At 48.1% G+C, this 26,849-nt stretch overlaps 1 protein-coding gene across 17 annotated transcripts in view; it reads left to right on the forward strand.

Annotated features, from left to right (window-relative positions):
* Positions 1-26,849, forward strand: part of ZNF618 (zinc finger protein 618) — a 205,093-nt gene that overhangs the window by 140,436 nt on the left and 37,808 nt on the right. For 9 of the 17 annotated variants that reach the window (XM_019966777.2, XM_019966780.2, XM_019966778.2 and 6 more), the window contains 7 exons: positions 2,067-2,144; positions 2,755-2,793; positions 7,310-7,399; positions 8,298-8,333; positions 8,425-8,502; positions 18,637-18,696; positions 19,236-19,325. In XM_019966777.2, coding sequence (XP_019822336.1) covers positions 2,067-2,144; positions 2,755-2,793; positions 7,310-7,399; positions 8,298-8,333; positions 8,425-8,502; positions 18,637-18,696; positions 19,236-19,325 — 471 coding nt within the window. The remainder of the gene's footprint in view (positions 1-2,066; positions 2,145-2,754; positions 2,794-7,309; positions 7,400-8,297; positions 8,334-8,424; positions 8,503-18,636; positions 18,697-19,235; positions 19,326-26,849) is intronic. The other 8 variants (XM_070795336.1, XM_019966782.2, XM_019966784.2 and 5 more) reach the window with 3 other exon arrangements.

The following is a 26,849-nucleotide window of genomic DNA, read 5'->3' on the forward strand; positions in this document are numbered from 1 at the left end:
CTGCTGACTCGTGGGTTGTAGCTCATTCATCCTGACCTTGATCATGAGACGCAGGCATCGTAGTCTTGTTTCACAGGTGAAGAAGGTGAAGCTCAAACTGGAAAAGGAGTGTGCCTGCGATCAAACAGCCAGGGAGGGGGGGCAGAGCCGAGCTCATCATCAGGCTCCAAGCCCAGTGCTCTTCTGACTTGACTTGATACCTGGAGTTCACACCCAGTGGTGGCTCAGACCTTAAAGAGTTTGCCTGCAATGCAGGAGACCTGGGTTCGATCCCTGGGCCAGGAAGATCTCCTAGAGAAGGGAATGGCAAACCTCTCCAGTATTCTTGCCTGGAGAATCCCATGGACAGAAGAACCTTGTGGGCTATAGTACATAGTGTTGCAAAGAGTCAGATACAACTAGCAACTAACACTTACAGACGGGCCCCTGCACCCGGGTGACACCCCCGGAAGTGGAATTTGGTGGCGCCTTGACTCACTGACTATCTGGTCTTGTGGTGGGAACACCACTCATTCTAAATTCAGTCTTCCATACCTTTTTTCCATAAGGAGACTGATGCCTGGCCAGTAAATGGTTGAGCTGAGACTGTATCCCAGAGCTGTTGGATTTTAAACCAGTGGTTCCCACACTTAGTTGCTGAGCATCAGAATCCTCTGTGGATACTTGGGGGAAAGGAAGATTCCTAGGCTCCCGGCCCCAGCCACTCAGGTACCCTTAGTGTGGAGTGGGGCCAGGGACTCTGCGTGTGTGTGCAGGCTCCCAGGCCGTTCTGTTAGGAAGGATGGGGCCTGGACCTAGGTCTGTGTGAGGGATGGGCAGGGCCTTCCAACTCCTGGGGCCTCTGCCAGGCTGAGTCTGATGGGCTCTGCTGGCTTCCCTGCTGTGGACCTTTACCCTGCTCTGCGTAGCTAGGCTCTTGCCTTTGACCAGTCTTTGGTGCCCACTGGGAACTCAGCCATTTCAGTCTCCCTGCCTCTGGGAGAGGGCTTCTGTAGTGACTCATATGGTAAAGAATCTGCCTGCAATGCAAGAGACCTGGGTTTGATCCTTGGATCAGGAAGATCCTCTAGAGAAGGGAATGGCTACCCACCCCAGAAGGGCCTGGAAGAGGGCTGGAGTCAGGCATTTACATCAGGTTGGTCTCTGCACATCAGAGGGAATAACATGGCACCTCAGCAGATGAGAGGGGTCCTCTCCTTGCCAGACGCGTGCGTAGTCGGGCTGGGCCCTTTCTGGGGGCTGTATGGAGCCACCTCTATGAGATAGGTACTTCTAGCCGCATTTTACAGTTGAGCAGACTGAGGCTTCGTGTGTTCAAGGAAGTTACCAAGGTCGTGCTGCTGGTGGGTGGCAGAACAGGGACAGGGATCTAGATGTGTCTGGTTCAAAGCCTGTCCTCTTGACCTCTGTCCATCCTGACAAGGAGGAGTGGTAGCTGGAGATTATTCTGTTGCAGCTAAGGGATGATTTCCTTACATGGGTGCAGTTTATTCCTTACTCTGAAATTCTTTTATATTCATCTCCTTTTTTCTTTCAAGGAATAGCCATGAGTAACCTAAGAAGTTACAGTCTGTGTCTTACAGACTTGGAAGCTGAGGCCCAGAGGTGGGAAGTGACTTGCCAAGGTCACTCAGAGAGTTGAGACAAAAACCTGAACTTGACCCCTGAACTCCTGGCCTCCAGCTCAGTGCTGTCTTTGCTGGTGCTTACCACCCTCTTGCTTGTAGGGAAGAAGATAGCCTGTGGGCGCAGAACTGGTGTTACCTGGGGCTTCCCAGGTGATACAGTGGTGAAGAACCTGCCTGCCAGTGCAGGAGATACAAGAGATGTGGGTTCTATCCCTGGGTCAGAAAGATCCCCTGGAGGAGGAAATAACCCGCTCCAGTATTCTTGCCTAGAAAATTCCATGGACAGAGGAGGCTGGCGGACTATAGTCTGTGGGGTTGCAGAGTCACACCCCACTGAGCCCACCTACTATTACCTGAAGTTGTCACTGAGGGTCCTGGGGCCTCTTGGTTGTGCACAGTAGATGCTGGCTGACCCGTCTCTCCTTTCCTGTCTTCCAGGGTCCTATGAGTGTGGAATCTGTGGCAAGAAGTACAAATATTACAACTGTTTCCAGACCCACGTCCGGGCACACCGAGGTGAGTGGTGTACCAGGGCAGAGCTGAGGGACCCCTACCTCCCCATCTGCTGCCTGTTTTTTTTTCCATGCTGACCCCTCGAGGATGACCTCAGAGCACTTTTTGCAGTGGAAGTGGGACCCAAGGCAAAGGGGAGCGGCCTCCTTGACTTGGGGGAGCACCCTGGGGTGGGGATGGAGTGGGGCGGAGTGCACAGGACGTGCCACCGAGCTTCTGCTAGCAGTGCTCTGGACTGCCGCACGTGGCCCGCATCCTCCCACGGGGCTTCGGTGCCGCTCGGTGTCAGCAGCCCTTGCCGGAAGTACTCGTGTCACCTTGTGTGATGCTCACAGGATGGCACCCTGCTGGAGATGAGGACGCTGGGGACAGGAAGGGTGGTTGCCGCTCCCTGAGCCTGACCCTGGCAGGTAGGGACGAACGGCCCCAGGTCAAGGCCTGCTGGGCGGCAGGAAACACAGGGAAGGCTTTGGGCCTGCATCTTGAGTGGAACGGGGCATCCCCGGGCGGGCAGGATCGGCCTCTCCTGGCCCCCGCCTTCTTGGCTTCTCTCCCTCTTGGCAGTGGCCCTTCCACCGTGTGGTTGGCTCACCCCCTTCTCTCTCTGTTACAGACACTGAAGCCACCTCAGGAGAGGGAGCCTCCCAAGGCAGTGAGTATTTTTCCCTCCTCTTGGGCTGCGGGGACTGAGAGGGCCAGGGGTGGGGGAGGAGGGAGAGCCAGGGCCAGGGTGAAGCTCTCAACTCTATACCCCAAGATGGCCCTGGGCAGCTTCCGGGAGGCGCCTGAGAGCACCTTTGCCAAAGTGTGCTCCGCGGCATAGTCATTCTAGGGAAGTTAACAGGCGATAAAGGGTGCTCTGGCCAGATCACCTGGGGAAACCTTGAATTCTGCTAAGAGGAACATGTTGCTTTGCTGGAGACTTCTCAGGGCCCTTCATTGGCAAAATATGTACATGCACCCCAAAAGGGACCCAGTGTGTGCACTCTGTTCTTTTGACTCCCGCTCATGGGTTTGGGGGCTTCCCCCTTTGGCTCCAGTGCTGAAGAATCCGCCTGCCAATGCAGGAGACTCGAGATCAATCCCTGGGTCAGGAAGGGAGGGAGAAATGGCACCCCACTCCAGTATTCTTGCCAGGATAATCCCATGGCTAGAGGAACCTGGCAGGCTACAGTCCTTGGGGTCGCAAAAGAGTCAGACAGGACTGAGCGACTAAGCACACATTCACGCATGGATGGGTCGGGGGTCGGTCACCGTAACTCATGTTTGGGAAATGCTACTTCAAAGAGTTACTTCAGGAACACTCACAGACATGAATCCTGGGGCGTGGTGTCCCAGCCCTGGGGATGCATGGAGCCTCAGCATCTGGGGACACTGTTCCACTTGGCTGCTTGCGGGGGCCCTGCCTGCCTTCCCTCCAGATCTGAACCCACAGGGCTGGTAGGCAGCCAGCCAAGGGGTGTAGGCGGGGGTGGAACCTCTCCCCACTTAACAGACCTGAGCTCCAGAACCCAGCAGTTCCCCTCCCAGGCGCGTGTATGCGCATGTCCACCCAAAGATGGGAATGAAGACATTCTTAGCAGGGACTTCCCTGAGGGTCCAGTGGTTAAGACTTCACCTTCCAATGCAGGGGGTGCAGGTTCGATCTTTAGTTGGTGAGCTGAGATCCTGCATGCCTCAAAAAAACCAAACAGAAAACAAGCAGTATTGTAACAGATGCAATACTTTAAAAATGGTCCACATCAAAAAAAATATTAAAAAAAAAAGATGTTCTTAGCAGCACTGTTCATAACAGCTTCAAACCAGAAACCACCCAGCACTAGCTGAATAGGTGAGTAACTCACAGCGTGTTCTCACAGTGAACTACAGGACTACAGCATAGCCGTGAGAAGTAGAGACAGCGGCTACACACTGCAGTGTGCATTACCCACAAACAGAACGTTAGCAGAAGGAGTCCGGCAGAAAGAGTTCCTCCTCTTACGATCTGTGTACAGAAAGTGTGGAGGCAGAAGGAAGCTAACTCATGATGCAAGAAGTCAGAGCCATGGTCACCCTCGGAAAGGGGCTTCTGGCTTTCAAGATTGGAGCTGGGTATTGGCTACACAGATGTTTGCAGTTTCTGACAGGGTGAGGAGTTGAACATTTAGGGTGTGTACATTTTTCTGTATCAGTGGTCAGCGTATTTTTTGGTAGGAGACCAAAGAGTAAATATTTTAGATTTTGCAGGCCAGATGTCTCCATCACATCTGCTCAGCTCTGCCATGGAACATGAAGGCAGTCAGGGACCGTATGGAAATGAATTCTTTACCAAAACAGATGCTGGGCAGGCCACAGTTTGGGCACCTCTGTTCTACTTGTTTGGTATACCACCAGAAAAAGTTTCTTAAAATAATAAACAAACAGGACTCCCCCACTGCTAGAAAATCCAAAACAGAGTAGTTCAAGGAGGTAGGAAGGACCTTAGTTCCTTTGGGTTCTAACAGGTTTTCTTCTGAGGCACTTTCTCATCCACTCTTTCTTTGGATTCTTCTTGTTGTTCAGTCGCTAAGTTGTGTCCAACTCTTTGTGACCCCATGGACTGCAGCACGCCAGGCTTCCCTGTCCATCACCACCTCCTAGCATGAGAGTTTGCTCAAGCTCATGTCCATTGAAACAGGGATGGTATCCAACCATCTCATCCTCTGTTGCCCTCTTTTTCTCTTGCCCCTCAGTCTTTCCCGGCATCAGGGTCTTTTCCAGTGAGTTGGCTCTTTGCATCAGGTGGCCAAAGTTTTGGAGCTTCAGCTTCAACATCAGTTCTTTCAGTGAACATGCAAGGTTGACTTCGTTTAGAATTGACTGGTTTGATCTGCTTGCTGTCTTAGGGACTCTTACCACATGATTCTTAAACCACAGGAAAGGCCAGTGCGCTGAGACTACCTCTCCGTTTCCTGGAGAATCTGAGCATCAGATTGGCCAGGCACCTGCCCCCAGGCCTGCAGCAGGAGATGGCGAATCCCGTGTCCACTCTTGAGCCCCACCCCGCCCCTGCCTGGCCCCTGGCTCCTTCTCCCTCAGTAGCTCCCTTCTCTTCGCCTGCCTGTAGTCAGCCGCACAGTTGAAGAACTTCCCTATTTTTCTTTCCTTCCTTGGCTTCTCTGGGCCCCCGCCTCTCCGGCAGCCCCTCAATGCCCTGTTATGCTCCATCTGGCTTCCGTCATTCCCGGAGGCTCACTGGTTGTGGAGGATTTGGGGACTGAGGTATTTTTGGTCCTTCCGTCACTTTTCCCTTCCTCCCTGCAGTATTCTTTCCCCGTGGCCAGTGTGCTCGACTTGACCCTCAGTCTTGCATTGCTGCCCGGACCCCCCGGGCAGCCACGCCTGCTCAGAAAGCCTGGCGTCCTCACACCCCGGCCTTGTGATGGGAGCCTGGCCGTGGAGTCCTGGGGAGAAGGTTCAGTCCAGCCTTGTTTTTGCAAAGGAGGATACCACGTCCCAGATAGAAGTCATGCAGTTTGTTCAGGGTGGAGGTGGGCAGAGAAACCAAGTCTCACGCCTTCTAGTCCAGGATCTTTCATGTATTTGGGAGAAAAATAGCACAGGCGTGCATAGAGGCATAGACCCGGTTACCAGTCTCTCAACTAAGAACCTCAAAGGTGAGCTCCACATCCAGCTTTCTTGCCACTGTGGCATTCGTTCCCTTTGTTCAACTATATTAGGTGCCATTTACTGCATATTTATTGCATGTTATGCCTTGTGCTCATTTATCCTTTATTACAATTCTGGGAAATGAAGAATTTATCATTCCCATTTTGCAGATGAGAAAATCGAGGTGTGGACAGTTTAGGGCACATGTCCAACGTTAATGACACCTGACTACAGGGCCTGCCTGCCTCCCAAGGCAGATTGGCAGTGGCATTCCTAGAGACGCTGAGCTCTCCTGGGGTTCTGGAGACATGGTCTCACTGACAAGAAACTCATTTTGCCCTTCTCCCCTTGGGTATAAATCTCATCCTAATTCCCTCCAGCCTTAGATGAGCCTGGGGGTGTGGCCCCATCCATGCAGTGGTTTGGGATTTGACAGAGCAGGGTGGGGGAGCTTCTTAGCGGCAGAAAGCTGGGGGTTTGCATTTTCTCAGAGGTGGCAGATGGACGTGGCCCAGTGGGTAGGAGAGGGGCAGTGTGGACAGAGATGAGACACACGGGGCAGGTAGCAGCAGGGCGACCAGCAGTGACCAGTATGGGGGGCATTGCAGGGGCAGGAACCCACCTGGAACCAGCAGACTCAGGTGGCCTTGACTTATCCACCTCTGTTCCCCAGATGTCCAAGAAGGATTATGGTCCCGATGGCACGTGATAGGGGAGGTGGTCTATGCTGGATTGCTGGCCACGGGCAAAGATCATGTGCCAGGCTTGGAATTCTGGAACCGTTGGCACGGGAGAGGCCCTGGGAGTCGGCTCATCTACCACCCTCCCAAATTAGGGGGGAGATGGGGGACCCTGAATCCCATGGTGGGGTTGGTACTTGCTGGCAGACCGGGTGAGGCAGGCCAGGACCGAGACTCTCCTCCCTACCCCCACCACCTCTCCCTGCACCACTCCGTGGCTGGCTGGGGCAGAGGCTTGGAGATGGTAGGCCTGGTAAGATGGTGGATGCCTGGACCCCATGAAGGGACACACGCAGGCCCGCCTTGCCGTGGGGCTTGTGGCAGGTCCCTTCCGATCCTCGGTGCCCTTGAGTGTTAGATGGTTGTTACTTCCTCCCTTGGCTGTAGGGACAAATGCAGGAAATGCCCGCCGGCTCCTGGCCTGGCTTCTCGCAGTGCAGTGCCCCACCACCAGCCCAGTTGCTCGGCTGTGTCCGACTCTTTGCGACTCTGGGGACTGCGGCACGCCAGTCCTCCCTGTCCATCACCAGCTCCCGGGATGGTTATTCTCATGGAACTTTACAAAGGAAGGGGGGCCAGTTATGAACCCAGCCCTTAGGGACTCAGCACACATGGGGTGCCACTGGGAGTGCCTTTCAAAGTGACTTCCAGGCTCCCCGGTCTCCTTCTGGAGAAGACTCTTAACACTCCAGGGGCTCGTCTCCACGGATCATCGGTTGGGCCCAGTCTGGCCCAGACCCACCTCTCAAGGCCCTCAAGGGCCCGAAGCCCTGCTAACCCCGAGTGCTTCTGTCCCCACAGACAACTTCAGGTACACGTGTGACATCTGTGGGAAGAAGTACAAGTACTACAGCTGCTTCCAGGAGCACCGAGATCTGCATGCAGTGGATGGTGAGTCAGGCCCCTCACCCCTGGGAGCGGAGTCGTGCAAACAGACCTCTCTCCCGGGCTCTCACCAGGCCCCTGCCCCACCCTCAGCTTCCCCTCCCTCCCCAACCCAGAGACGGTCAGGCCGCAGACAGACCGCAAGCGAGTGAGCGGAGTGGCCAGCTTGAGAGGATTCTGGACGAGGGAAGGTCCCCATCATGCTCCCTCTGTATATACTTCTGATTAGGGTAACCCAAGTGAAATTGCCGTTTTTGTAGGTCAAAAATCAGTCGAATATCAGCAGTTTTATATCAGTTCGTTTTACGATTTCATGTTGAGTATTCACATGCTCTGGTGAAATTAAACCAATTTTTTAAAATGAATGATGATATTTTAGCATCTTAGATTATAGAGTTAGAAATTAGAACGATAAATTTAGGTAATTTATTTTTGGAATCTTAAGAATCCTGGAAATAGGGTCTTCGCCTGGGAAAGGATCCTGGAAGGTTCCCTCTCCAGTCCCACACCCCCAGCCGGAGTCAAGCCCTGACATCCAGACCCTATCCCTATAGCCACTGGCCCACCCGTCCTCTCTCCTCCTCTTTCTCTTCCCGTCCCCTTATCCCTTCTTTTTCTGCTGCCCTGGCCCCTCCAGTGAATGGCCGAGATCTAAAAACAGGCCAGCCAGAAAGCATCTTCCTGCCCTGGGGTAGTCCCAGCCCATGGGGAGGGTCCCAGCCCCATGGGGAGAATGAGGAACAGAAGGACGTGCCCTCTTGGGGCCCCTGGCTGTCTGGGGCATCCACAATGGTTAAGGCAGGCTCGTGGGACCTAGGCCGGGGGCATTGGGCAGAGGCAGGGACTAACAGGGCTCCTGTTTGCTTCTTTTCTTCTGCGGCTGCTGCCTCCCGCCCGGGCGCAGTGTTTAGTGTGGAAGGGGCCCCTGAGAATCGGGCAGGTAAGTCCTCGGTGGCAGCCCACCTCCCTGTCCCCAGCTGAGCTCCAAGACCTGGTTACCAGGGTGCTAAGGGCCATGTGTTCTCCCACAGACCCCTTCGACCAAGGTGTCGTGGCCACTGACGAGGTGAAGGAGGAGCCCCCGGAACCATTCCAGAAAATCGGGCCAAGTATGCAGGCCTCTCTCGGGCCGGGGCTGGGTGGGGAGACAGGCAGGGGGTGGCCGCGGGCAGCAGGGCAGGTCCCACTCCTGGAAGGGGTAGTGTTGGGAATCCTGCAGCAACTGGCTCTGGCCAGTGAGCCGCTGGCCTCCTTGTACCTCACTTTGCCCACCTGTCAAATGGGTCAGTCACTCTTAGGACTTTAGTTTTTGAGAAGCAGCAGGACAGCACAGGGTCCAGGTCAGAGCAGTGAAGGTAGCACAGGCTTGGTGGCTGGTCTGTTAGCCATCCGGAGCCCTGGCTCCTCACCTGTGGAGTAAGGGGGACACTTTGCCGCAGGTTTGTTGGGGGATTAAATGAGATCATGGCTGTAAATCACCTATTCATTAGCACAGTGCCTGGTACATAGTAGTGCTCAGAAAATACTGTTGTTATTTTTGTCGAGTGGGTTTATTAGCCAGTGAAGCTATCCAGGGGAGCCACATGCGGACACTCTAGTCCTCACCCCAGTAAACCCCTGGGGGGCAGGAGCCATTCACTTGACCTACCTGTTAGCAACACATGTGTTGAGTGTCGTAGGGACACAGCAGTGAGCAGGATAGATGCGGCCGTGTTTTGGGTAATTTACACGGTGGGGACAGGAGGCAGGCATTCAGTCAATAAGCAAGTAGTTACAACATTAGAAGCGTGGGGAGCAGCAAGGCCAGGAGGTGACTGACCAGCCTTAGGAATCCAGGAGGCTTCCGTGTGGGGCTGAGAGTGGGGACGAGCCCCTGCACCCCATGTGAAGGCAGGAGAACTGCACTTGTCCCAGAAACTGAAAGCCAGGTTGGGTCTGAGTTCAGATCTTAACAGAGCCTTGGAAACCAGAAGGCAGTTAGACTTCATCCCGAGGGGACTGAGCCAGCGTTCACCCAGTGGAGAAGGGACTTGATCAGACTGGCATTTTAGGAAGGTATTTTGGCTGCTGCAGGGAGTATGGATTGGGGTGGGGCGCGGGGGCGGGGTTTTCACAAGTGAGACTGGTCCAGCCCTTCAGGATTTTGCGTACTTGCTCCTTCCTCTCTGTTTCCCAGGCCTCTCTTACTACTCAGCGAGAGGAGACCTCCGCTGGCGCTGCTTGTGGCAGTGAGGATTAAGGCAGCTTGTAAAAATATACACACATACATAGATTGAAGGGATGAGGAAGTTTAGCAAAGGAGAATCAAGGAAGCTGGGACAGCGAAGCCAGAGACAAGTCTCAGAGGGTGGGGCCAGGTCCTGGCCCTGGGAAAGTGCTGGATGGACCTCTGAAGAAGGACCTTCCTCCTTCCTCTCCTTTTCTTTACCTCTTAAAACACTCAGGGAACTGGAGATGTGATAGCATCTGTAAAGGGGTTCCATGGTGCCTGTCGTGTGCATGGTAAACATCTGATAAACAGTGACGTTAGTATTCTTGAAGAAAATTATGAGATCCCTCACACTGGAACTGTTGGGAGTTAGACTGTGGGAAAACCCAGATGTAAATCAGACATGCCCCATGACAGACATTCGTAGACCAGGACAGGACAGGGGCATTGGGATCTCTGACCCTCCCCTCCCACTGCTCCAGTTCCATCTAACAGCAGCCCCAGCACAGTACCCCCACTTCATCTGTAGCATCATAATTAGGAAGATTGAGTGTAGACTACATAAGCTGTAGAATCACACAAGCCCAGGTTTGAACGCTGACATCCCCAATTTACTAGCTGCTTACCCACTTTGAAAGTGGCTCAGTTGTGTCTGACTCTTTGTGAACCCATGGACTATAGAGTCCATGGAATTCTCTAGGCTAGAATACTGGAGTGGGTAGCCTTTCCCTTCTCCAGGGGATCTTCCCAACCCAGGGATCGAATCCAGGTCTCTCACATTGCAGGCGGATTCTTTACCAGCTGAGCCACCAGGGAAGCTCAGGAATATTGGAGTCGGTAGCCTATCCCTTGTCCAGCAGTTCTTCCCAACCCAGGAATCGAACTGGGGTCTCCCAGATTCTGCCTGCAATGGGGGACACCTGGGTTCGATCCCTGGGTTAGATCCCTGGGATCAAAGGGAAGATCCCCTGGAGAAGGGAAAGGCTACCCACTCCAGTATTCTGGCCTGGAGCATTCCATGCACCATATAGTCCATGGGGGTCACAAAGAGTCAGACACGACTGAGCAACTTCCACTTTCTTTTACTCCTTCTCAGTGTCCTTTGACTCACGTGTAAGTGGGAACAAGAACATCTGTCTCAGAACTTCCCTGTGGTCCGGTGGTTAAGACTTCATGTTCCAGTGCTCGGGGCGCCATAGTTTAGTCTCTGGCAGGGAGCTATCCCACATGCCTCAGAACCAAGACATTAAACAGAAGCAATGTTGTAACACATTCAGTAAAGACTTTTTTAAAAAAAGAACATCTATTTCTTCTTCAGTGCTGTTGGAGGATGCCCACATCAGGTGTCTAACCCAGCGCCTGGATCATGTTCCGGGCTTAACAAATGAGTGATGTTGCCGAGAGACAGTCGAGAGTTTAGAGCCATCCCAGAGATGAACCCCAGCTCTACACTTAATGCCTGCGTGACATCCTGCGAGTTTTATAATCTCTCTAATCACAGTAGTGACAGTAAAACTCACCTCTCAGGATTGTTGTGCTGATTAGATGAGATTATATTTGTAAAGGAATTAGCATAGTCCTTGACATTGACATGGAAAGCATTAAGTACGTGGTACCTGTTAATTACCCAGAAAGGTACAGAGCAAGCTGAAACTTGTTCTTTGTGTCAGTATCCACATCTGACAGCCAGTTGCTGGGACCTGGGAGGAATTATCACAAATTATATGGAAGAGAAGTACATTGAGAAAACTGAACTGACTTTGGCTCCCAGCTTGACGCTGTGGAACTGAGATGTCTGTGTAAGAGTTACAACTCATGGGCTGCCTTGAGAGATAAGAATCCTGCTTCTTGGGCTTCTGCCACTTTTTGTAGGCTGGCTGATGCTACAGAACCATGATGGTGATGAGCCACAGAATAAGGGGAGCTGGTAGACCTACAGTGCCCTGTGGAGAGACTGGTTCTCGTGGGTAGAGCTCTGTAGGTTAAGAGAAGAGGAGAAGCAGCAGCAGCAGTGCGTGCTGGGAAATACACCTTCCACATCCATGTCAGCTGTGCAAATCAGAGAGCTAGGTACTCGACGAGCAGGAAGCCAGAGCCAGAACAGAGCAGAGGAGTCCTGCCAGAAAGACGGAGCTGGTCTAAGAGGCCCCCTGTGTGTCAGCTTGCTCTTCAGCTGCAGATCTGAAAACTGCTCCCTTGGTGATGGTCTGCCATGATAATGGGATGATCAAGGACAATTCATTCAAGTCTGTTGAGACAGAGTATATCTGGATTTAGACGTTACTTGATTTTTATACCTAGATAAGGAAGCGTCCAGTCCCAAAGAAAGGCAGTGCCAACGAATGTTCAAACTATCGCACAGTCACACTCATCTCACACGCTAGCAAAGTAATGCTCAAAATTCTTCAAGCCAGGCTTCAACAGTACATGAACCAAGAGCTTCCAGATGTTCAAGCTGGATTTAGAAAAGGTAGAGGAACCAGACATCAAATTGCCAACATCCATTGGATCGTCGAAAAAGCAAGAGAGTTCCAGAAAAACATCTATTTCTGCTTTAGAAACTATGTCAAAGCCTTTGTGTGTATCACAACAAACTGTGGAAAATTCTTTAAGAGATGGGAATACCAGACCACCTGACCTGCCTCCTGAGAAATCTGTATGCAGGTCAAGAAGCAACAGTTAGAACTGGACATGGAACAACAGACTGGTTCCAAATCAGGAAAGGAGCACGTCAAGACTGTTGTCAGTATTGTCACCCTGCTTATTTAACTTCTATGCAGAGTACATCATGCAAAATGCCAGGCTGGATGAAGCACAAGCTGGAATCAAGATTGCCAGGAGAAATAACAACAACCTCAGATATGCAGATGACACCACCCTTATGGCAGAAAACAAAGAAGAGCTAAAGAGCCTCTTGATGAAAGTGAAAAAGTTGGCTTAAAACTCAACATTCAAAAAATGAAGATCATGGCATCTGGTCCCATCACTTCATGGTAAATAGATGGGGAAACAATGCAAACAGTGAGAAACTTTATTTGGGGGGGGGGCTCCAAAATCACTGCAGATGGTGACTGCACCCATAAAAATTAAAAGATACTTGTTTCTTGGAAGAAAAGCTATGACCAACCTAGACAGCATGTTAAAAAAGAGACATTACTTTGCCAACAAAGGTCTGTCAAGTCAAGGCTATGGTTTTTCCAGTAGTCATGTTTGGATGTGAGAGTTGGACTATACAGAAAGCTGAGTGCTGAAGAATTGATGCTTTTGAACTGTGGTGTTAAGTCCCTTGGACTGCAAGGAGATCCAACCAGTCCATCCTAAAGGAAATCAGTCCTGAATATTCATTGGAGGGACTGATGCTGAAGCTGAAACTTCAATACTTTGGCCACCTGATGTGAAGAACTGACTCATTTGAAAAGACCCTGATGCTGGGAAAGCTTGAAGGCCGGAGGAGAAGGGGACGAGAGAGGATGAGATGGTTGGATGGCATCACTGACTCGATGGACATGAGTAAGCTCCAGGAGTTGGTGATGGACAGGGAAGCCTGGCGTGCTGCAGTCCATGGGGTTGCAAAGAGTCAGACACCACTGAGTGACTGAACTGAAGGAAGAGTGACTTAAAAAGTTTTTGGTTTTTGTTTTTAAAAAAAAAAACTTGGGAATTATGAAAATTCTGCATGACGAGAAAAGGAATTTAGGAGACCTAGAGGAAGAGTATGCCTCTGAAAGTGATACCAGCGAGCCCGGGAGGAAATCCTACTGGACAGCCACAGTTGAGTATGAGAAAATATGACCTTAGTTCAGTCTGGTTGCCATAACAAACTACCCCAGACCGGCCTACATAATAGAAATTTATTTTTTTTCACAGTTCTGGAGGCTGAAATCTGAAATCAGGGTGAGAGTATGGTTGGGTTCTGGTCCAAGGACCCTCTTTCTGGCTACACTCTCACATGGTGAGAAGAAAAAGAGAGCAAGCTCTCTGGTGTCTCTTGTTAGAAAGATACTAATTCCATCATGAAGGACCCCCTCACCCCCACCCCCTGCCTCCATCCTCATGACCTCATCTAAACCCAATTACTTCCCAAAGGCCCCATCTCCAAATAGCATTGCATTGACATCTATTTTGGAGATAGGGCATCAGCCTCTAAATAAGGGGGCGGGGGGCGGGGGGCGGGGGGCGGCAGGAAACAGTTCAGTCCATAACATGACCTGCGTGAGAAAAGAAGCTGCATCATGGAAAAGCAACAAGATGAAAAGGCAAAGAGAGAGGAGTGAGATGAGAAGAATGGGAGAGATAAAGGAAACAGAAGAACAGAATTGGTATGTAATTAAAGCCTTCATTATAGATAGTAAAGAGCAGAATTGGTCTGCAGAGACAGAATTAATGATGTGAAGGACAAACTTGAACAGATGAGCATCGTAAGAGGAAAACATGATAAATACAGAGAATAGGGAACCTGTTCCAGATCATTGGTGTTCCTCTACCAGTGGGCCGGAAGCAATACGCCAAAGACTCAATAGAAGAAACAATTGCTCAGCTAAAGGAAGACCTACGTATGCAGATTCAAAGGCTTGTCATATGTCAGGGAGTCAATATAAAATACCATAACTAAAAGATATTAGTGACTCCTTATGAATGCAGGCACCTGGAGATAAAAAAGCAAGTTATTTTCAAGTGACTCAGTGACTCCAAGGCGGATTTGCCTTGGATTTCCCTACAGTACTAAATACTGAAGTATCATGGGGTATGTTCTAAAGGGGAAAGGTTGCAATCTTAAAAATTTTATATCTAGACAAATTTTTATTTATGTGTAAAGAAAAAAGCAAGGGCTCAAAATCAGGCTGTTTCTCCTGTGAACCCATCTTCAAAAAAAATTACTTGAAGATATACTCCAATGAACTGACTGGTTGAATAGATTTAAGGGCTCAATTATGAGGCATTAATTCATAGTCCCATCACTTCATGGCAAATAGATGGGGAAACAGTGGACACAGTGGCTGACTTTATTTTTCTGGGCTCCAAAATCACTGCAGATGGTGATTGCAGCCATGAAATTAAAAGATGCTTACTCCTTTGAAGGAAAGTTATGACCAACCTAGACAGCAAATTAAAAAGCAGAGACATGACTTTGTCAACAAAGATCCATCTAGTCAAGGCTATGGTTTTTCCAGTGGTCGTGTATGGATGTAAGAGTTGGACTATAACGAAAGCTGAGTGCTGAAGAATTGATGCTCTTGAACTGTGGTGTTGGAGAAGACTCTTGAGAGTCCCTTGGACTGCAAGGAGATCCAACCAGTCCATCCTAAAGGAGATCAGTCCTGGGTGTTCATTGGAAAGACTGATGTTGAAGCTGAAACTCCAATACTTTGGCCACCTGATACGAAGAGCTGACTCATTTGAAATGAGTCAACCTGATGCTGGCAAAGATTGAGGACAGGAGGAGAAGGGGACGACAGAGGATGAGATGGTTGGATGGCATCACTGACTCGATGGACGTGAGTTTGAGTGAACTCCGGGAGTTGGTGATGGACAGGGAGGCCTGGCATGCTGCGATTCATGGGGTTGCAAAGAGTCAGACACGACTGAGCTACTGAACTGAACTGAATTCACAGTACAGGAGGACTTGCGGTGAATACCAAACCCAGGTAAACTAGAAGTAAGTTTAAAATGTTGCAAATCTGATTATAAAATTAAATGAGGAAGACAGAGATTATTCTAAAATATTAAGAATGAACTTTCAAACCCGAGAAGGAACCAGTGAGGGATACGATGAAGTCGGTTAAGCCAGTCCTCATAGTGAGGTCCCCAGACCAGCAGCATCAGCATGTCCTGGAGGCCTGTTAGAAATGTTAACTCAGGCCCGACACCAGACCTGCGAAATCAGAATCTCCAAGGTGGGGCTCAGAAATCTGTTGTAACAGCTTTTCTGCTGCTGCTGCTGCTGGTAAGTCGCTTCAGTCGTGTCCGACTCTGTGCGACCCCATAGACGGCAGCCCACCAGGCTCCCCCGTCCTTGGGATTCTCCAGACAAGAACACTGGAGCGGGTTGCCATTTCCTTCTCCAATGCATGAAAGTGAAAAGTGAAAGTGAAGTCGCTCAGTCATGTCTGACTCTTAGCGACCCCATGGACTGCAGCCCACCAGGCTCCTCTGTCCATGGGATTTTCCAGGCAAGAGTACTGGAGTGGGGTGCCATTGCCTTCTCCGAACAGCTTTTCTAGATGATTCTTATTCAGGCTAAAGTTTGAGAGGTACTGACTTGAACTGTCTTTCTCAATGGTAAGAGATATAAAAATAGCACATCTTGCCTGAATATAAAAATTAGAGAAATGTATCTTTTCTCTAAAAGCAAATGAGACCATCTAAAAGCAATGGAGAATATTGGAAAATGATGGAATACCAGAGAATAATGGAAAGGCAAAGAAAAGGGTTCATACATCAAACAACCAAAAGCTAAGGGAATAAACCAGGAAAAAAAAAAATCATAAAACCAAGTCAATAATAGCAATGAAAGCAGATGTCATAATTTCCTTTATTAGAAGACAGAGATTCTCTGGTTAATTTAAAGTAATCCATGGAAGTCCAGTCGTTAAGATTCGATGCTTTCACTGCTAGGGCCTGGTCTCAATCCCTGGTCAGAGAACTAAGATCCTGCAAGCCACATGGTGCAATCAAAAAAAAACCCCAACATCCAGTTGTTACTAGTGTATTAGAGACATAACTAGTTAATTCCTTATTTTTTACACTTCTCTTTCCCAGGGAGCACTTCCCTACTGTCTTAACTAAACTGAATTCCCTGCTAGCGTTTCCATAGCACTGTTCTCCTTAAGAACACCTGTTGTGCTTCAAATTTTAAATTTGTTTGTGTCATTATTTGTATTTCCTTTCTCTATTTCTAGACTGTCATGACTGTTTTTGCTCAACATTTTGTACCAGCATTTAGCAGAATACATGTTTGATAAATGAAAGTACAAAAAATTTTAGGATAATGGCTTTAGACACATGTGAACAAGTAGCAGGAAGAATCTAACACAGTCATTATCAACAATTAATAATACTAATGTGAATACCAGGCAAACTAACAAAACAATGTAATTAAAAGTTAGAGCAGTAGTTCTTAACTTTCCCATACTTGAGGATTCTCTGTAGGACCTGTTAAAACAGTTTGCCGGATCCCATACCTAGGATTTTTCTTTTAGAAAATCAAAAAGTCCCAAGGATTTGCATTCCTAACAGGTTCTCAGGTGATGCTGAGGGACCACCATCATTTGAGAAGCAGTGTTAGAAAATAGAGCTTCCCCCGTGGCTCAACGGAGAAGGCGATGGCACCCCACTCCAGTACTCTTGCCTGGAAAATCCCATGGACAGAGGAGCCTGGAAGGCTGCAGTTCATGGGGTCGCTAGGAGTCGGACACGACTGAGCGACTTCACTGTCACCTTTCACTGTCATGCATTGGAGAAGGAAATGGCAACCCGCTCCAGTGTTCTTGCCTGGAGAATCCCAGGGACGGGGGAGCCTGGTGGGCTGCCATCTATGGGGTTGCACAGAGTCGGACACGACTGAAGCGACTTAGCAGCAGCAGTGTGGCTCAAAGGTAAAGAATCCACCTGCCAAGGCGGGGACTCAGGTTCAATCCCTGGGTCGGGAAGATCCCCTGGAGAAGGAAATGGCAACCCACTCCAGTATTCTTGCCTGGGAAATCCCATGGACAGAGGAGCCTGGTGGGCTACAGTCCATTAGGTCACGAAAGAGTCGGACATGACTTAGTGACTAAGCAGCAGCAGCAGTGTTAGAAAATTGTGTGATATTAATAAAGGATCCGGTTCACAGTGGAGGTTTTGATCTTATGAGCCTGTCTGCATCAAACAACATTATATCTAATATACAAAATAATTTTAGAAACACAATCAAATGGAAAAATTGATCACAACACTTAGTCTTTGACAGAGCGAGAAGAGAAACAAGATTATATAGAGTCTGAATAAGACAATTAATAACAGTTGATCTAACAACTTAAAAGCCTACAAAGAGCAAATAATATATCTTTCCCAGTGTTGGTGATTCAGTTACAAAAATTATTTAGCTACTAAAATTTTTAAAGCTTCTGTATGCCAAGAAAAAAATGTAAACAGACTAAGAAACCAATGAAGAAAAAATACATGTAACTTATAGAACAAAATGTTGATGTCCTTAATCTATAGAGTTCTTAGCGATTTTAACAAGGTAAACATGCCTATAGAAACATTGACTGTAAATTCAAATAGGAAAGCCAAAGAAGAAAAACCGTAGTTCATTAATCCTGAAAAATAGCTTCCTGAGAACTCAGAGAAATGGAAAATAAAATCAGCAGTGCAATATATTTCTCCCTCTCAGGCACACTAAGAAGATGATAGTACTTAACTCTGGAAACAGTCATTTTCATATTTTTCTTATGGGGATGAAAATTGACCCAACCTTTCAATAAGTAGTTGGTGCTTTGGTGATCAAAAGCCTTAAAAACACACACCCTTAATTTATCCTGAAGAAGTATTGTGCACAGATTATGAGGGATAATCTTTATTTTGCAGTGATGTGCAAAAATAATGAGCAGATATGCAAAAATTTCTACGAGGATGGAGATCGCAGCATTTTTTTTATAAGGAAGGAATTTTGAAACAATCTCAGTGTCCTCTGGCTTAGGAGACTGGCTCAGCAAATTTCAAAGTCCAGTGGGAACCAGGCAGCCAATAAATGTAATGGAGATCAATGCTTATTGATTTGAGCAAGATGTCCACAAAATATTGTCCATTGAATGTGCCAGGTTACCAAGAGCATATAGATCAGGGCCGGTTAATTCAAGGCCCGTAGAAGACTGACGGCTGATGTCACTGAGAGATGAGATGGGAGTGAGAGGCCGGATCTAGGGCAAGTGGCCAGGTGAACGCTCCACCCCATGGGGTACCTGCTACTTTGGGGGATTATAGATGATTGAAGTTTCTCTTATATTTAAAATTTTGTATTTGTATTTATCAGTATTTTATAATTTTCCCCCAGTGAACAATATTACATCAGAAATTTTTAAGAAGAAAGAAGTTAGGCAGTGCCAAAAGAGAGGTAAAGATGAAGTCCGGTGGGACCCGAGAGGAAGAGGTGACCCCTTCTGCCAGGGGGTGGGGGGTGTTTGGGGGCAGGGAACGTCCTGGAGATGAGGGGGCCCAGGTGTGGCTGTTGCAGAGGGCAAGGCTTGAACAGGGGGTGATGAAGAGGTTAGCACTGGAGGACAGTCAGTTCACCACACATTTCCTGAGCACCGGGGTCTGGGGGTGGAGCAATGGAGGAGGACAGCGTGTGCCAGGTACTGTTCTAAGCATGTGACACACAAATTTAATCCTCACAGCAACCCTATAAGGTGGGCCTATTGTTATCCCCATTTTGCAGATAGGAAAACTGAGGCTCAGAGAGGTTAAGAGATTTGCCTAAAGTTGCACAGCTTGAAATAGAGGAATTGGGATTTGAACCCAGGCAGTCTGACTCAAAGGGGCTGCTGATTCTACCTGGTGGTCCCAGAATGAGGAGTCTGGGGGGAGGGAGCACACTGCTGCTTCTGGATGGGAACCAGGCACCCATTCCCACACTTCTCTCTTCTTGGACAGAAACCGGCAATTACACCTGTGAATTCTGCGGAAAACAGTACAAGTACTACACGCCCTACCAGGAGCACGTGGCCTTACACGCCCCCATCAGTGAGTACCTTCTCTGCTTGGGGGAGGGGCGAGCCAGCCACAGGCTGAGGCTCTGGAGTTTTGCCAGGGGAGGGCGAAAGCAAGGATCAACTTGTGCTGGTGGGCCAGTCTCTCGGTATCCGGGTCCGACCTGGAGCCACCTGCCTGCAGGAGCTGGAAAAGTCCCACCCTTAAGCTAGGAAAGCCTGAGACCTCTCCCGAAGGTCTCAGAGGCCTGGGGCCCACGGGGATCTGGGCTGCGGAAGGGTGGGCATCACTTGCCCGAGTCCTCAGGGGCCTTGTCCTCACCTCGTGTGTGTTGTTCAGTTGCTAAGTCGTGTCCGACTCTCTGCACCCCATGAACTGCAGCACGCGGGCTTCCCTGTCCTTCACTTTCTCCCGGAGTTTGCTCACACTCATGTCCCTTGAGTCAGTGATGCCATCTTCTAAGCACCGGCACATCATGTGGTTCCTGAGTCCCCACCCCTGAAGCCAGCACCTTCAGTCTGAACCAATGCAGGGCCTAAATGCAGGCTAGAGCATGGTTGGCCAGATGAGACAGCTTTGTCCTTGGAGGTAGGAAGGGTGTGAAGTCAGAAGGAGTGCCAGGCCAGGCCTCAGAAGCCCCGGGTATCAGTTCCAGTGGGGTCACAGGCTTGTGTGTGGCCTTGGGCAGGCCCCATCCTGCCTCTGGCCCCCAATCCCCACCTCCTCCCCTGGCCTGGAAGAGAAAGTGTTCTAAGGACCCCTACCACAGGGACATCCTGGCTTTCCATTCCGATTTGCCAGCTTCCTTACTGGGTGTCAGAGGTGCTATATCCTTAGATCCCTAAGTAGATGAGCCCTCAGTTCTCAACCAGAGTCCTGATAGGGTGGGGCTTAACCAGAATTGCAGGGCAGTAGGGGGGAATGTTTACGAGGTCTTTGGGAGTATCTCTGCTTTTGTTTGTCCCAACAGAGCTGTGGGGATCTCCCTCCACAGTCAGTGGGTGGAAAGATTTCAGGAAGGGGGAGGGATTGTGCAAGGTCATCAGGGTTCAAGGTGTCCACAGTGTGGGAGGCCCGACCCTCCTTGAGCCCTGATATTGGCACAGGCACGTGACCCCTTGAGGGCCTTCAGGTGGGCAGGGAGAGGTGTTCAGAGCCCCTGAAGGTGGTGGAGCCAGCTTCCCTAAGATTCTTGTCTTGCTTGGCCCCTGACTGCTGCGTGACCTTTGAGTCTGTCACTTCCCTTCTCTGCGCTCAAGTTTCCCTGCTGTGGGAGCTCTCAAGGTCTCTTCAGCCCAGGAGCCTGGGTTCAAGTCATCTCTTCCTTAGGGAGACCCTCAGGCAGGCGTCTGCAGTGGCCCAACTAGAGGAACATGTCCCACCACCCGGGCTAAGGATGTGTGGGTTGCCTGGCAAGGTCCTGCGAGTGGGGGAGAGAGGACCCAGTTTCCGCTTGATGGGCACTGACCCATCCATTTTGCCCATTTGTGTTGCTGCTGCTGAGACATCAGGGCTGTGGCTTGAGCGCCACCACTCAGAGCCTTCTGAGGTCCCCGCTTTCCATGGGCGGGGAAAGGGGCCGCTGTCCACGGATGCCTGCTTACCTGCGCTCTCCTGGGCGCACTTACAATTACTCACCCAAAGTGCACTTACGGTGCTGGTAGTTACAAAGCCAGTCTGCCCCTTGGGTGTCAGCCTTTGGAGGACCCTGTTTCTTCTCTTTCCCCCAAATGACTCTTGGAACAAGTTGAATAAGATCATGGAGTTAATAAGAAGAAGGACTTGGCTTTGAGCCCTGACAAGCAACCTCCAGGCCCATACTTGTAACTAGGAAGTTCCTCTGCATCACGTGTCGGGTGGTACGATGGGAATGGGTACTTCATCTGTTCCCTGATTCTTTTCCCCCGAACATCCAGGTACTTCTCTCCTGAAGGGCTGTCCTCTCTTTCTCCGTTCCTCATTTTGTTGTTCTGTCCATTGTGGACTCTCTCTGTCTTTCTGCATCTGTTTGTTGAATGCATCTCTTTATTGCTGAAGTCCAGAGACTCTAGGATCATCTGTGTTTAAAATACAGAGTGAGAGATTTAGGCTAAATGCAACAGAGGACTAATTCTTAAATCTGACCAAGAAGTAGCCCCTCCAGTGGCCTTTGGATCTAGTGATTTGTATGTCCATAGGTTCTGTGTGGAATTGGAGGCTGTACTTGATGGCTTCATCAAGGGTAACCAGGGCCAGGCCTTGAGAGCCCCTGGGTCTGGTGAGGGCATCCAGAGGGATGTTGGCTGACTGTGGGTGGAAGAAGATTCATACATGTTGTTATATCAGTTCTTTTTTTTTTTTACTTCTTAGCAATATTCTGTTGTATGAAAATACCAGTTTGTTTAGCCATTTGTTTGTTCATTTGAGTTGTTTCCAGCTTTGGACAATTACAAATAAAGCTGCTATGGAAATGCTTGTACCAGGCTTTCCGTGGACATATGTGTTCATTTCTCTTGGATAAATTCCAGTGAGTAGAATTGACAGGTCATAGGGGAGAGCGTGTTTACCTTTTTAAAAACTGACAAACCATTTCCCAAGATGGCTATAGCACCTTACACTCCCACCAGCCGTGGATGGGAGTTCCACTTGCTACGAATTCTTGCCAACATTCGGTGGTAGGAAGCAATTTAATTCGAGCTAGTCTGGTGAGTGTGTAGTGGTATTTCACCATGGTGTTAATTTGTGTTTTCTTGATGACTAATGATGTTGAGCGCTTTTTCATTTGCGTGTTGGCCATTTGTATATTTTACTTTGGGAACCGTTGCAGTCTTTTGACCATTTTTTTGGTTGGGTTGTTTTTATTGTTAAATTATGCCAGTTCTTTTTTTTTTTTTTTTACCATGCCACACACTCCATGGCATGTGGGATCTTAGTTCCACTGAGGGATTGAACCCATGCCCCCTACATTGGAAGCTGGAAGTCTTAACTATTGGACCAGCAAGGAGGTCCCTAGGAGTTCTTTATATATTCTAGATCCAGGTTCTTTACCACATATATATATATGTATATTTTGTTGTTCCGTCACTCAGTCGTGTCTGACTCTGTGTCCCATGGACTGCAGTATGCCAGGCTTCCCTGCCCTTCACCATCTCCTGGAACTTGCTCAAACTCATGTTGATTGAGTCAGTGATGCCATCCAACCATCTCGTCCTCTGTCATCTCCTTCTCCTCCCGCCTTCAATCTTTCCCAGCATCAGGGTCTTTTGTAATGAATTGGCTCTTTGCATCAGGTGACCAAAGTATTGGAAATTCAGCTTGAGCTTCAGTCCTTCCAGTGAATATTCAGGGTTGATTTCTTTTAGGATTGACTCATTTGATCTCCTTGCAGTCCAAGGGACTCTCAAGACTCTCCTTCAACACCACAGTTCAAAAGCATTGGTTCTTTGGCTCTCAGCCTTTATGTTCCAGCTCTCACATCCATACATGACCACTGGAAAAGCTGAAGCTTTGAGTATATATACATAATGAACATTTGCTGTTAGTCTTTGGTGTGACTGTTGATTTTCATTCAGTGTCTTTTGATGAGCAGCTGTTTTTCATTTTTAATGATCTAATTTATCAATTTTTTATGACCAGTGTTTTCTCAGTTCTGCTCAGGATATCCTTGTCTACCTTGGTAGTGAAGATATTCTCCTTTATTATATTTTAGAAGCTTTCTACTATCAACTTCTGCATTTTAGTCTCTGATCCATTTCAAGTTAATTTTTGTGAATGATGAGAGATATGATTTGAGATTCACTTTGTACCATATGGATATCTGGTTGTTTCAACACCATTTGTTGAAAAGAGTGTCCTTTATATATTACATAACATTGGGACCTTTGTTGAAAATCAGTTTAATACATGAGTAAGTGTGAGTTTATTTCTGTTCCATTGAGCTGTTTGGCTGTGTTTATGCCAACATGGTCTTATTTACTCTAAGTCTTAGATCAGGTGCTTCCAGTTTTTCAACTTTGTGTATTTTTAAGAAACAAGGAACTTTGCCTTGCAATATAAATATTAGTCTTCTAGCCAATTGCTACAACAAAATTACCTCTTGGATTTTGTTTAGGATTATGCTGAATCTGTGGACCAATCTGGGGAGAATAGACCTCATAATATTCGATCTTCCAGTTCATGAACATAGTGTGTCTCTGCATTGGTTTAGGTCTGTTTAAATTTCTCTTAGCAATAATTTATATTTTCAGAGTAGAGGTCTTGCACATATTTCATTAAGTTATATCTAAGTTTTTTATGGTTTTTTCTATGCTACTGTGGTTTTTTTTATTTTCAGTTTTGTTGCTATTACATACAATTAATTTCTATATATTGAATTTGTATCCTACAATTTTGTTAACTTTGCCTACTAGTTCTGTTAGCTTTTTTGTAAATTTCTTGAAATTTTTCTTGTACATACTCATGTCATCTACTAATAAAGACTGCTGTACATCTTTTTTTCTAATCTGTATTCCTTTTATTATTCTTTCCTATTATGCTGATTAGGACCTTCCAGTTAGCTGTTGAATAAATGAAATGAGTGTATGTCTTTGCCTGGTTCCTAATCATAGGGTTCAGGTTTTCATCATTGAATCTGATCATTTTCATCATTAAGCACTGTATTAGCTGAAATAGGTTTTCATAGATACCTCTTTATCTGTTAAGAAAGTTACCTTCTATTTCTAGTTTATGAAAGTTTTTGTCATAAATTGGTGTTACGTGTTTTTTCTACATCTGTTGAGCTGATTCTATGATTCTTATTTTTTATTCTGATAATGTGGTCAATTACATGGATTGATTTTTTTTTAAGTTATCATGCCTTTTCTTTATTAAAATACATTGATTATCAGAAAACCATGGAATGAACTAAAAAACATTACAGAATTGGAATGCTGCTTCTCCAGAAGAATGACTTCTGTTTTTAAGCTTCTTTTTCTTGGAAAGGCATCTAAACTACTCTGAGACCTAGGATAGTTTGTAGAGTTAGTCTGTTATCAAGCATGTGTTTTCTGATTACTTCTATCTAAAATTCCCTAGGGTTGTACCTGGCTTTTACTGTCATTGCCAACACTGACCCTTCAACGGTGGGAAACTGCAGTTCTAGGATTAGGAGAGTGCCCCAGATTCAGTCACTGGTCCATTAATCATGGTCATAATCAAGAAAGTAAATATTTCTGGTGTTTTGAAGATACCAGAGGTGTTAATATGTCATCATCCAATAAAGTACCTTATTTAAAGGAAGTAATTTGTTCTGTGTACGCGTCCATGAAACCATCACCACAGTCAAGATGGTGGACATGCCCATCACCCCCGGAAGTTCCCTCGTGTCCTCTTATATAGCCCCTCACTCACCTCTTCTCTCTTTCCGGCAAGCACTGCGCTGCTTCCGCCCATCACCCCCGGAAGTTCCCTCGTGCCCTCTTATAGCCCCTCACTCACCTCTTCTGTCTTTCCAGGCAAGCAGTGCTCTGCTTCCGCCCATCACCCCCGGAAGTTCCCTCGTGCCCTCTTATAGCCCCTCACTCACCTCTTCTCTCTTTCCGGCAAGCGCTGCTCTGCTTCCTGTTACTACAGATCAGGTTACGCGTGTTCTGCAGTGGTGGCTTAGTCGCTCAGTTGCGTCCAGCTCTTGCGACCCCATGGGCTGTTGCCTGTCCATGGGATTTTTCCAGGCAAGAATACTGGAGTGGGTTGCCATTTCCTTCCAGGGGATCTTCCCGACCCAGGGATCGAACCCTTGTCTCTTACATCTCCTGCATTGCAGGTGGATTCTTTTACCAACTGAGCCACCAGGGAAGACGGCCCATAACATTTTCTAGAATCTTGCAAATATGGAATCTTTTCTACTATGTGTGGTGGGGTCTGGCTTCTTTTGTTTAAAGATTCATCCATGTTTAAATGTATCAGTAGTTCATTCCTTTTGATTGAGAAATAGCAGTGCTCCGTTGTCTAGATACGGATACCATGTTGCCTTCATCTGTTTATTTATGAATTGACATTTAGCTTGTTTCCAGTTTGGAGCTAATACAATTAAAGCTGCTGTGAATGTATCTTACTATGGACAAATGCTTTCATTTCTCTTGTATAAGTACCTAGTCTGGATCATATGATAGGTGTATGTTTAACTTTTAAGAAACAGTCAGACACTGTGCCATTTTGCATTTCAACCAGCAGTGTACTTTACTTCTCTTGTAATCAGTTCAGTTCAGTATCTCCGTCATGTCCGACTGTGACCCCATGGACTGCAGCACGCTAGGCTTCCCTGTTCATCACCAACTCCCAGAGCTTGCTCAGACTCATGTCCATTGAGTCGGTGATGCCATCTAACCATCTCATCTCATCACTCTTGTAATGTCCTTGTCTTGATTGGGTTTTAGAGTAATGCTGGCCTCATAAAGTGAGTTGGGAAGAGCATTCCCTGAGTATAGTGTCAATTAGGTTAAGTTGGTTAATAATGTTGTTCAAATCTCTTAGTTTGGCACTTCCTGTGTGTCAGGGAATGAGCCCTGGTTGGGCCAAACTGGTGGAGTCCCTCCCTCACAGAACATACAGGATAATAATCGGGGGAAGAGACATTGGTTGAAAGATCACACCATGTGTCTCCATTGGTGGTGGTCAGATCTTAGAAGGGAAGAGGAGAGGGGGACTGAAAGATACATGACCAAATAGGGCATGAGGGAGGGCTTCCAACGGAAGTGATGTTTAGGTGGAGCTATGTAGGACCAGAAGTAGTGATCCAGGCAGAAACGAGGGAAGAACATTCTAGGCAGAGGGAACAGCATAAGCAAAGGCCATGAAGCTTGGAAGATTGAGGGGGCAGGAAGTGGGCAGGTCCCAGGCCAAAGCAAGCAGGTGATGCCCTAGGGTTCATTGTAGCAAGTGTTTCTGGGTGTCGTGAGCTCCCTGCTTCAGGGGAGCAGGGGCGCTCGCACATGGATGCCAGGGTTTTGACAGCAAGATCGAAGACCATGAGATCTGACCCAGAGGGTCTCCTAGAAACCATTCTGCATGTGGAGATGGGGCCTAAGACGGGAAGCAGTGTGCTCTGCTCTTTGCTCAAGAATTCTCTGTCCCTTGCGCAAAGGTGCCCAGAGTATGTGTTAGTGCCTAAGGGGACCACATGGTCTTGCTCAAAGGCTTCCGTGGGAAGCTGGCAGCATTGGGCCCCGTCCCATCTTGGCCCTGACTTTCTGTGTGGCCCTAAACTTATTAACCATTCTGGGCCTTGATTTCTTTAATCCTAAAAAAATATCGTTAATACCTGTTTACATTTGAAGAGTAGTTTATTCAAGGTGCTTCTGTGACTTGTGTGGATTCTCATTAAATCCCCGTGAGGTTGGTAGTGCAGAAATGGGTGTCCCACTTTTATCGGTGGAGTTGAGGTAGGGAAACTGAGGCCAAGACCACGGAGGTCAGAGGTGACTGACCTGAAATTCAAAGGTGGGCTGGGCTCACAGCACACTCAGTGCTGGTTCCATTATAGAGAACCACGAGCTGTGGTCCCCAAACTGTGCTTCAGGGAGGTGGGGGAGAAATCAGAGA

Source organism: Bos indicus, chromosome 8 (genome assembly GCF_029378745.1).
Source record: "Bos indicus isolate NIAB-ARS_2022 breed Sahiwal x Tharparkar chromosome 8, NIAB-ARS_B.indTharparkar_mat_pri_1.0, whole genome shotgun sequence".
NCBI classification, from domain to species: domain Eukaryota; kingdom Metazoa; phylum Chordata; class Mammalia; order Artiodactyla; family Bovidae; genus Bos; species Bos indicus.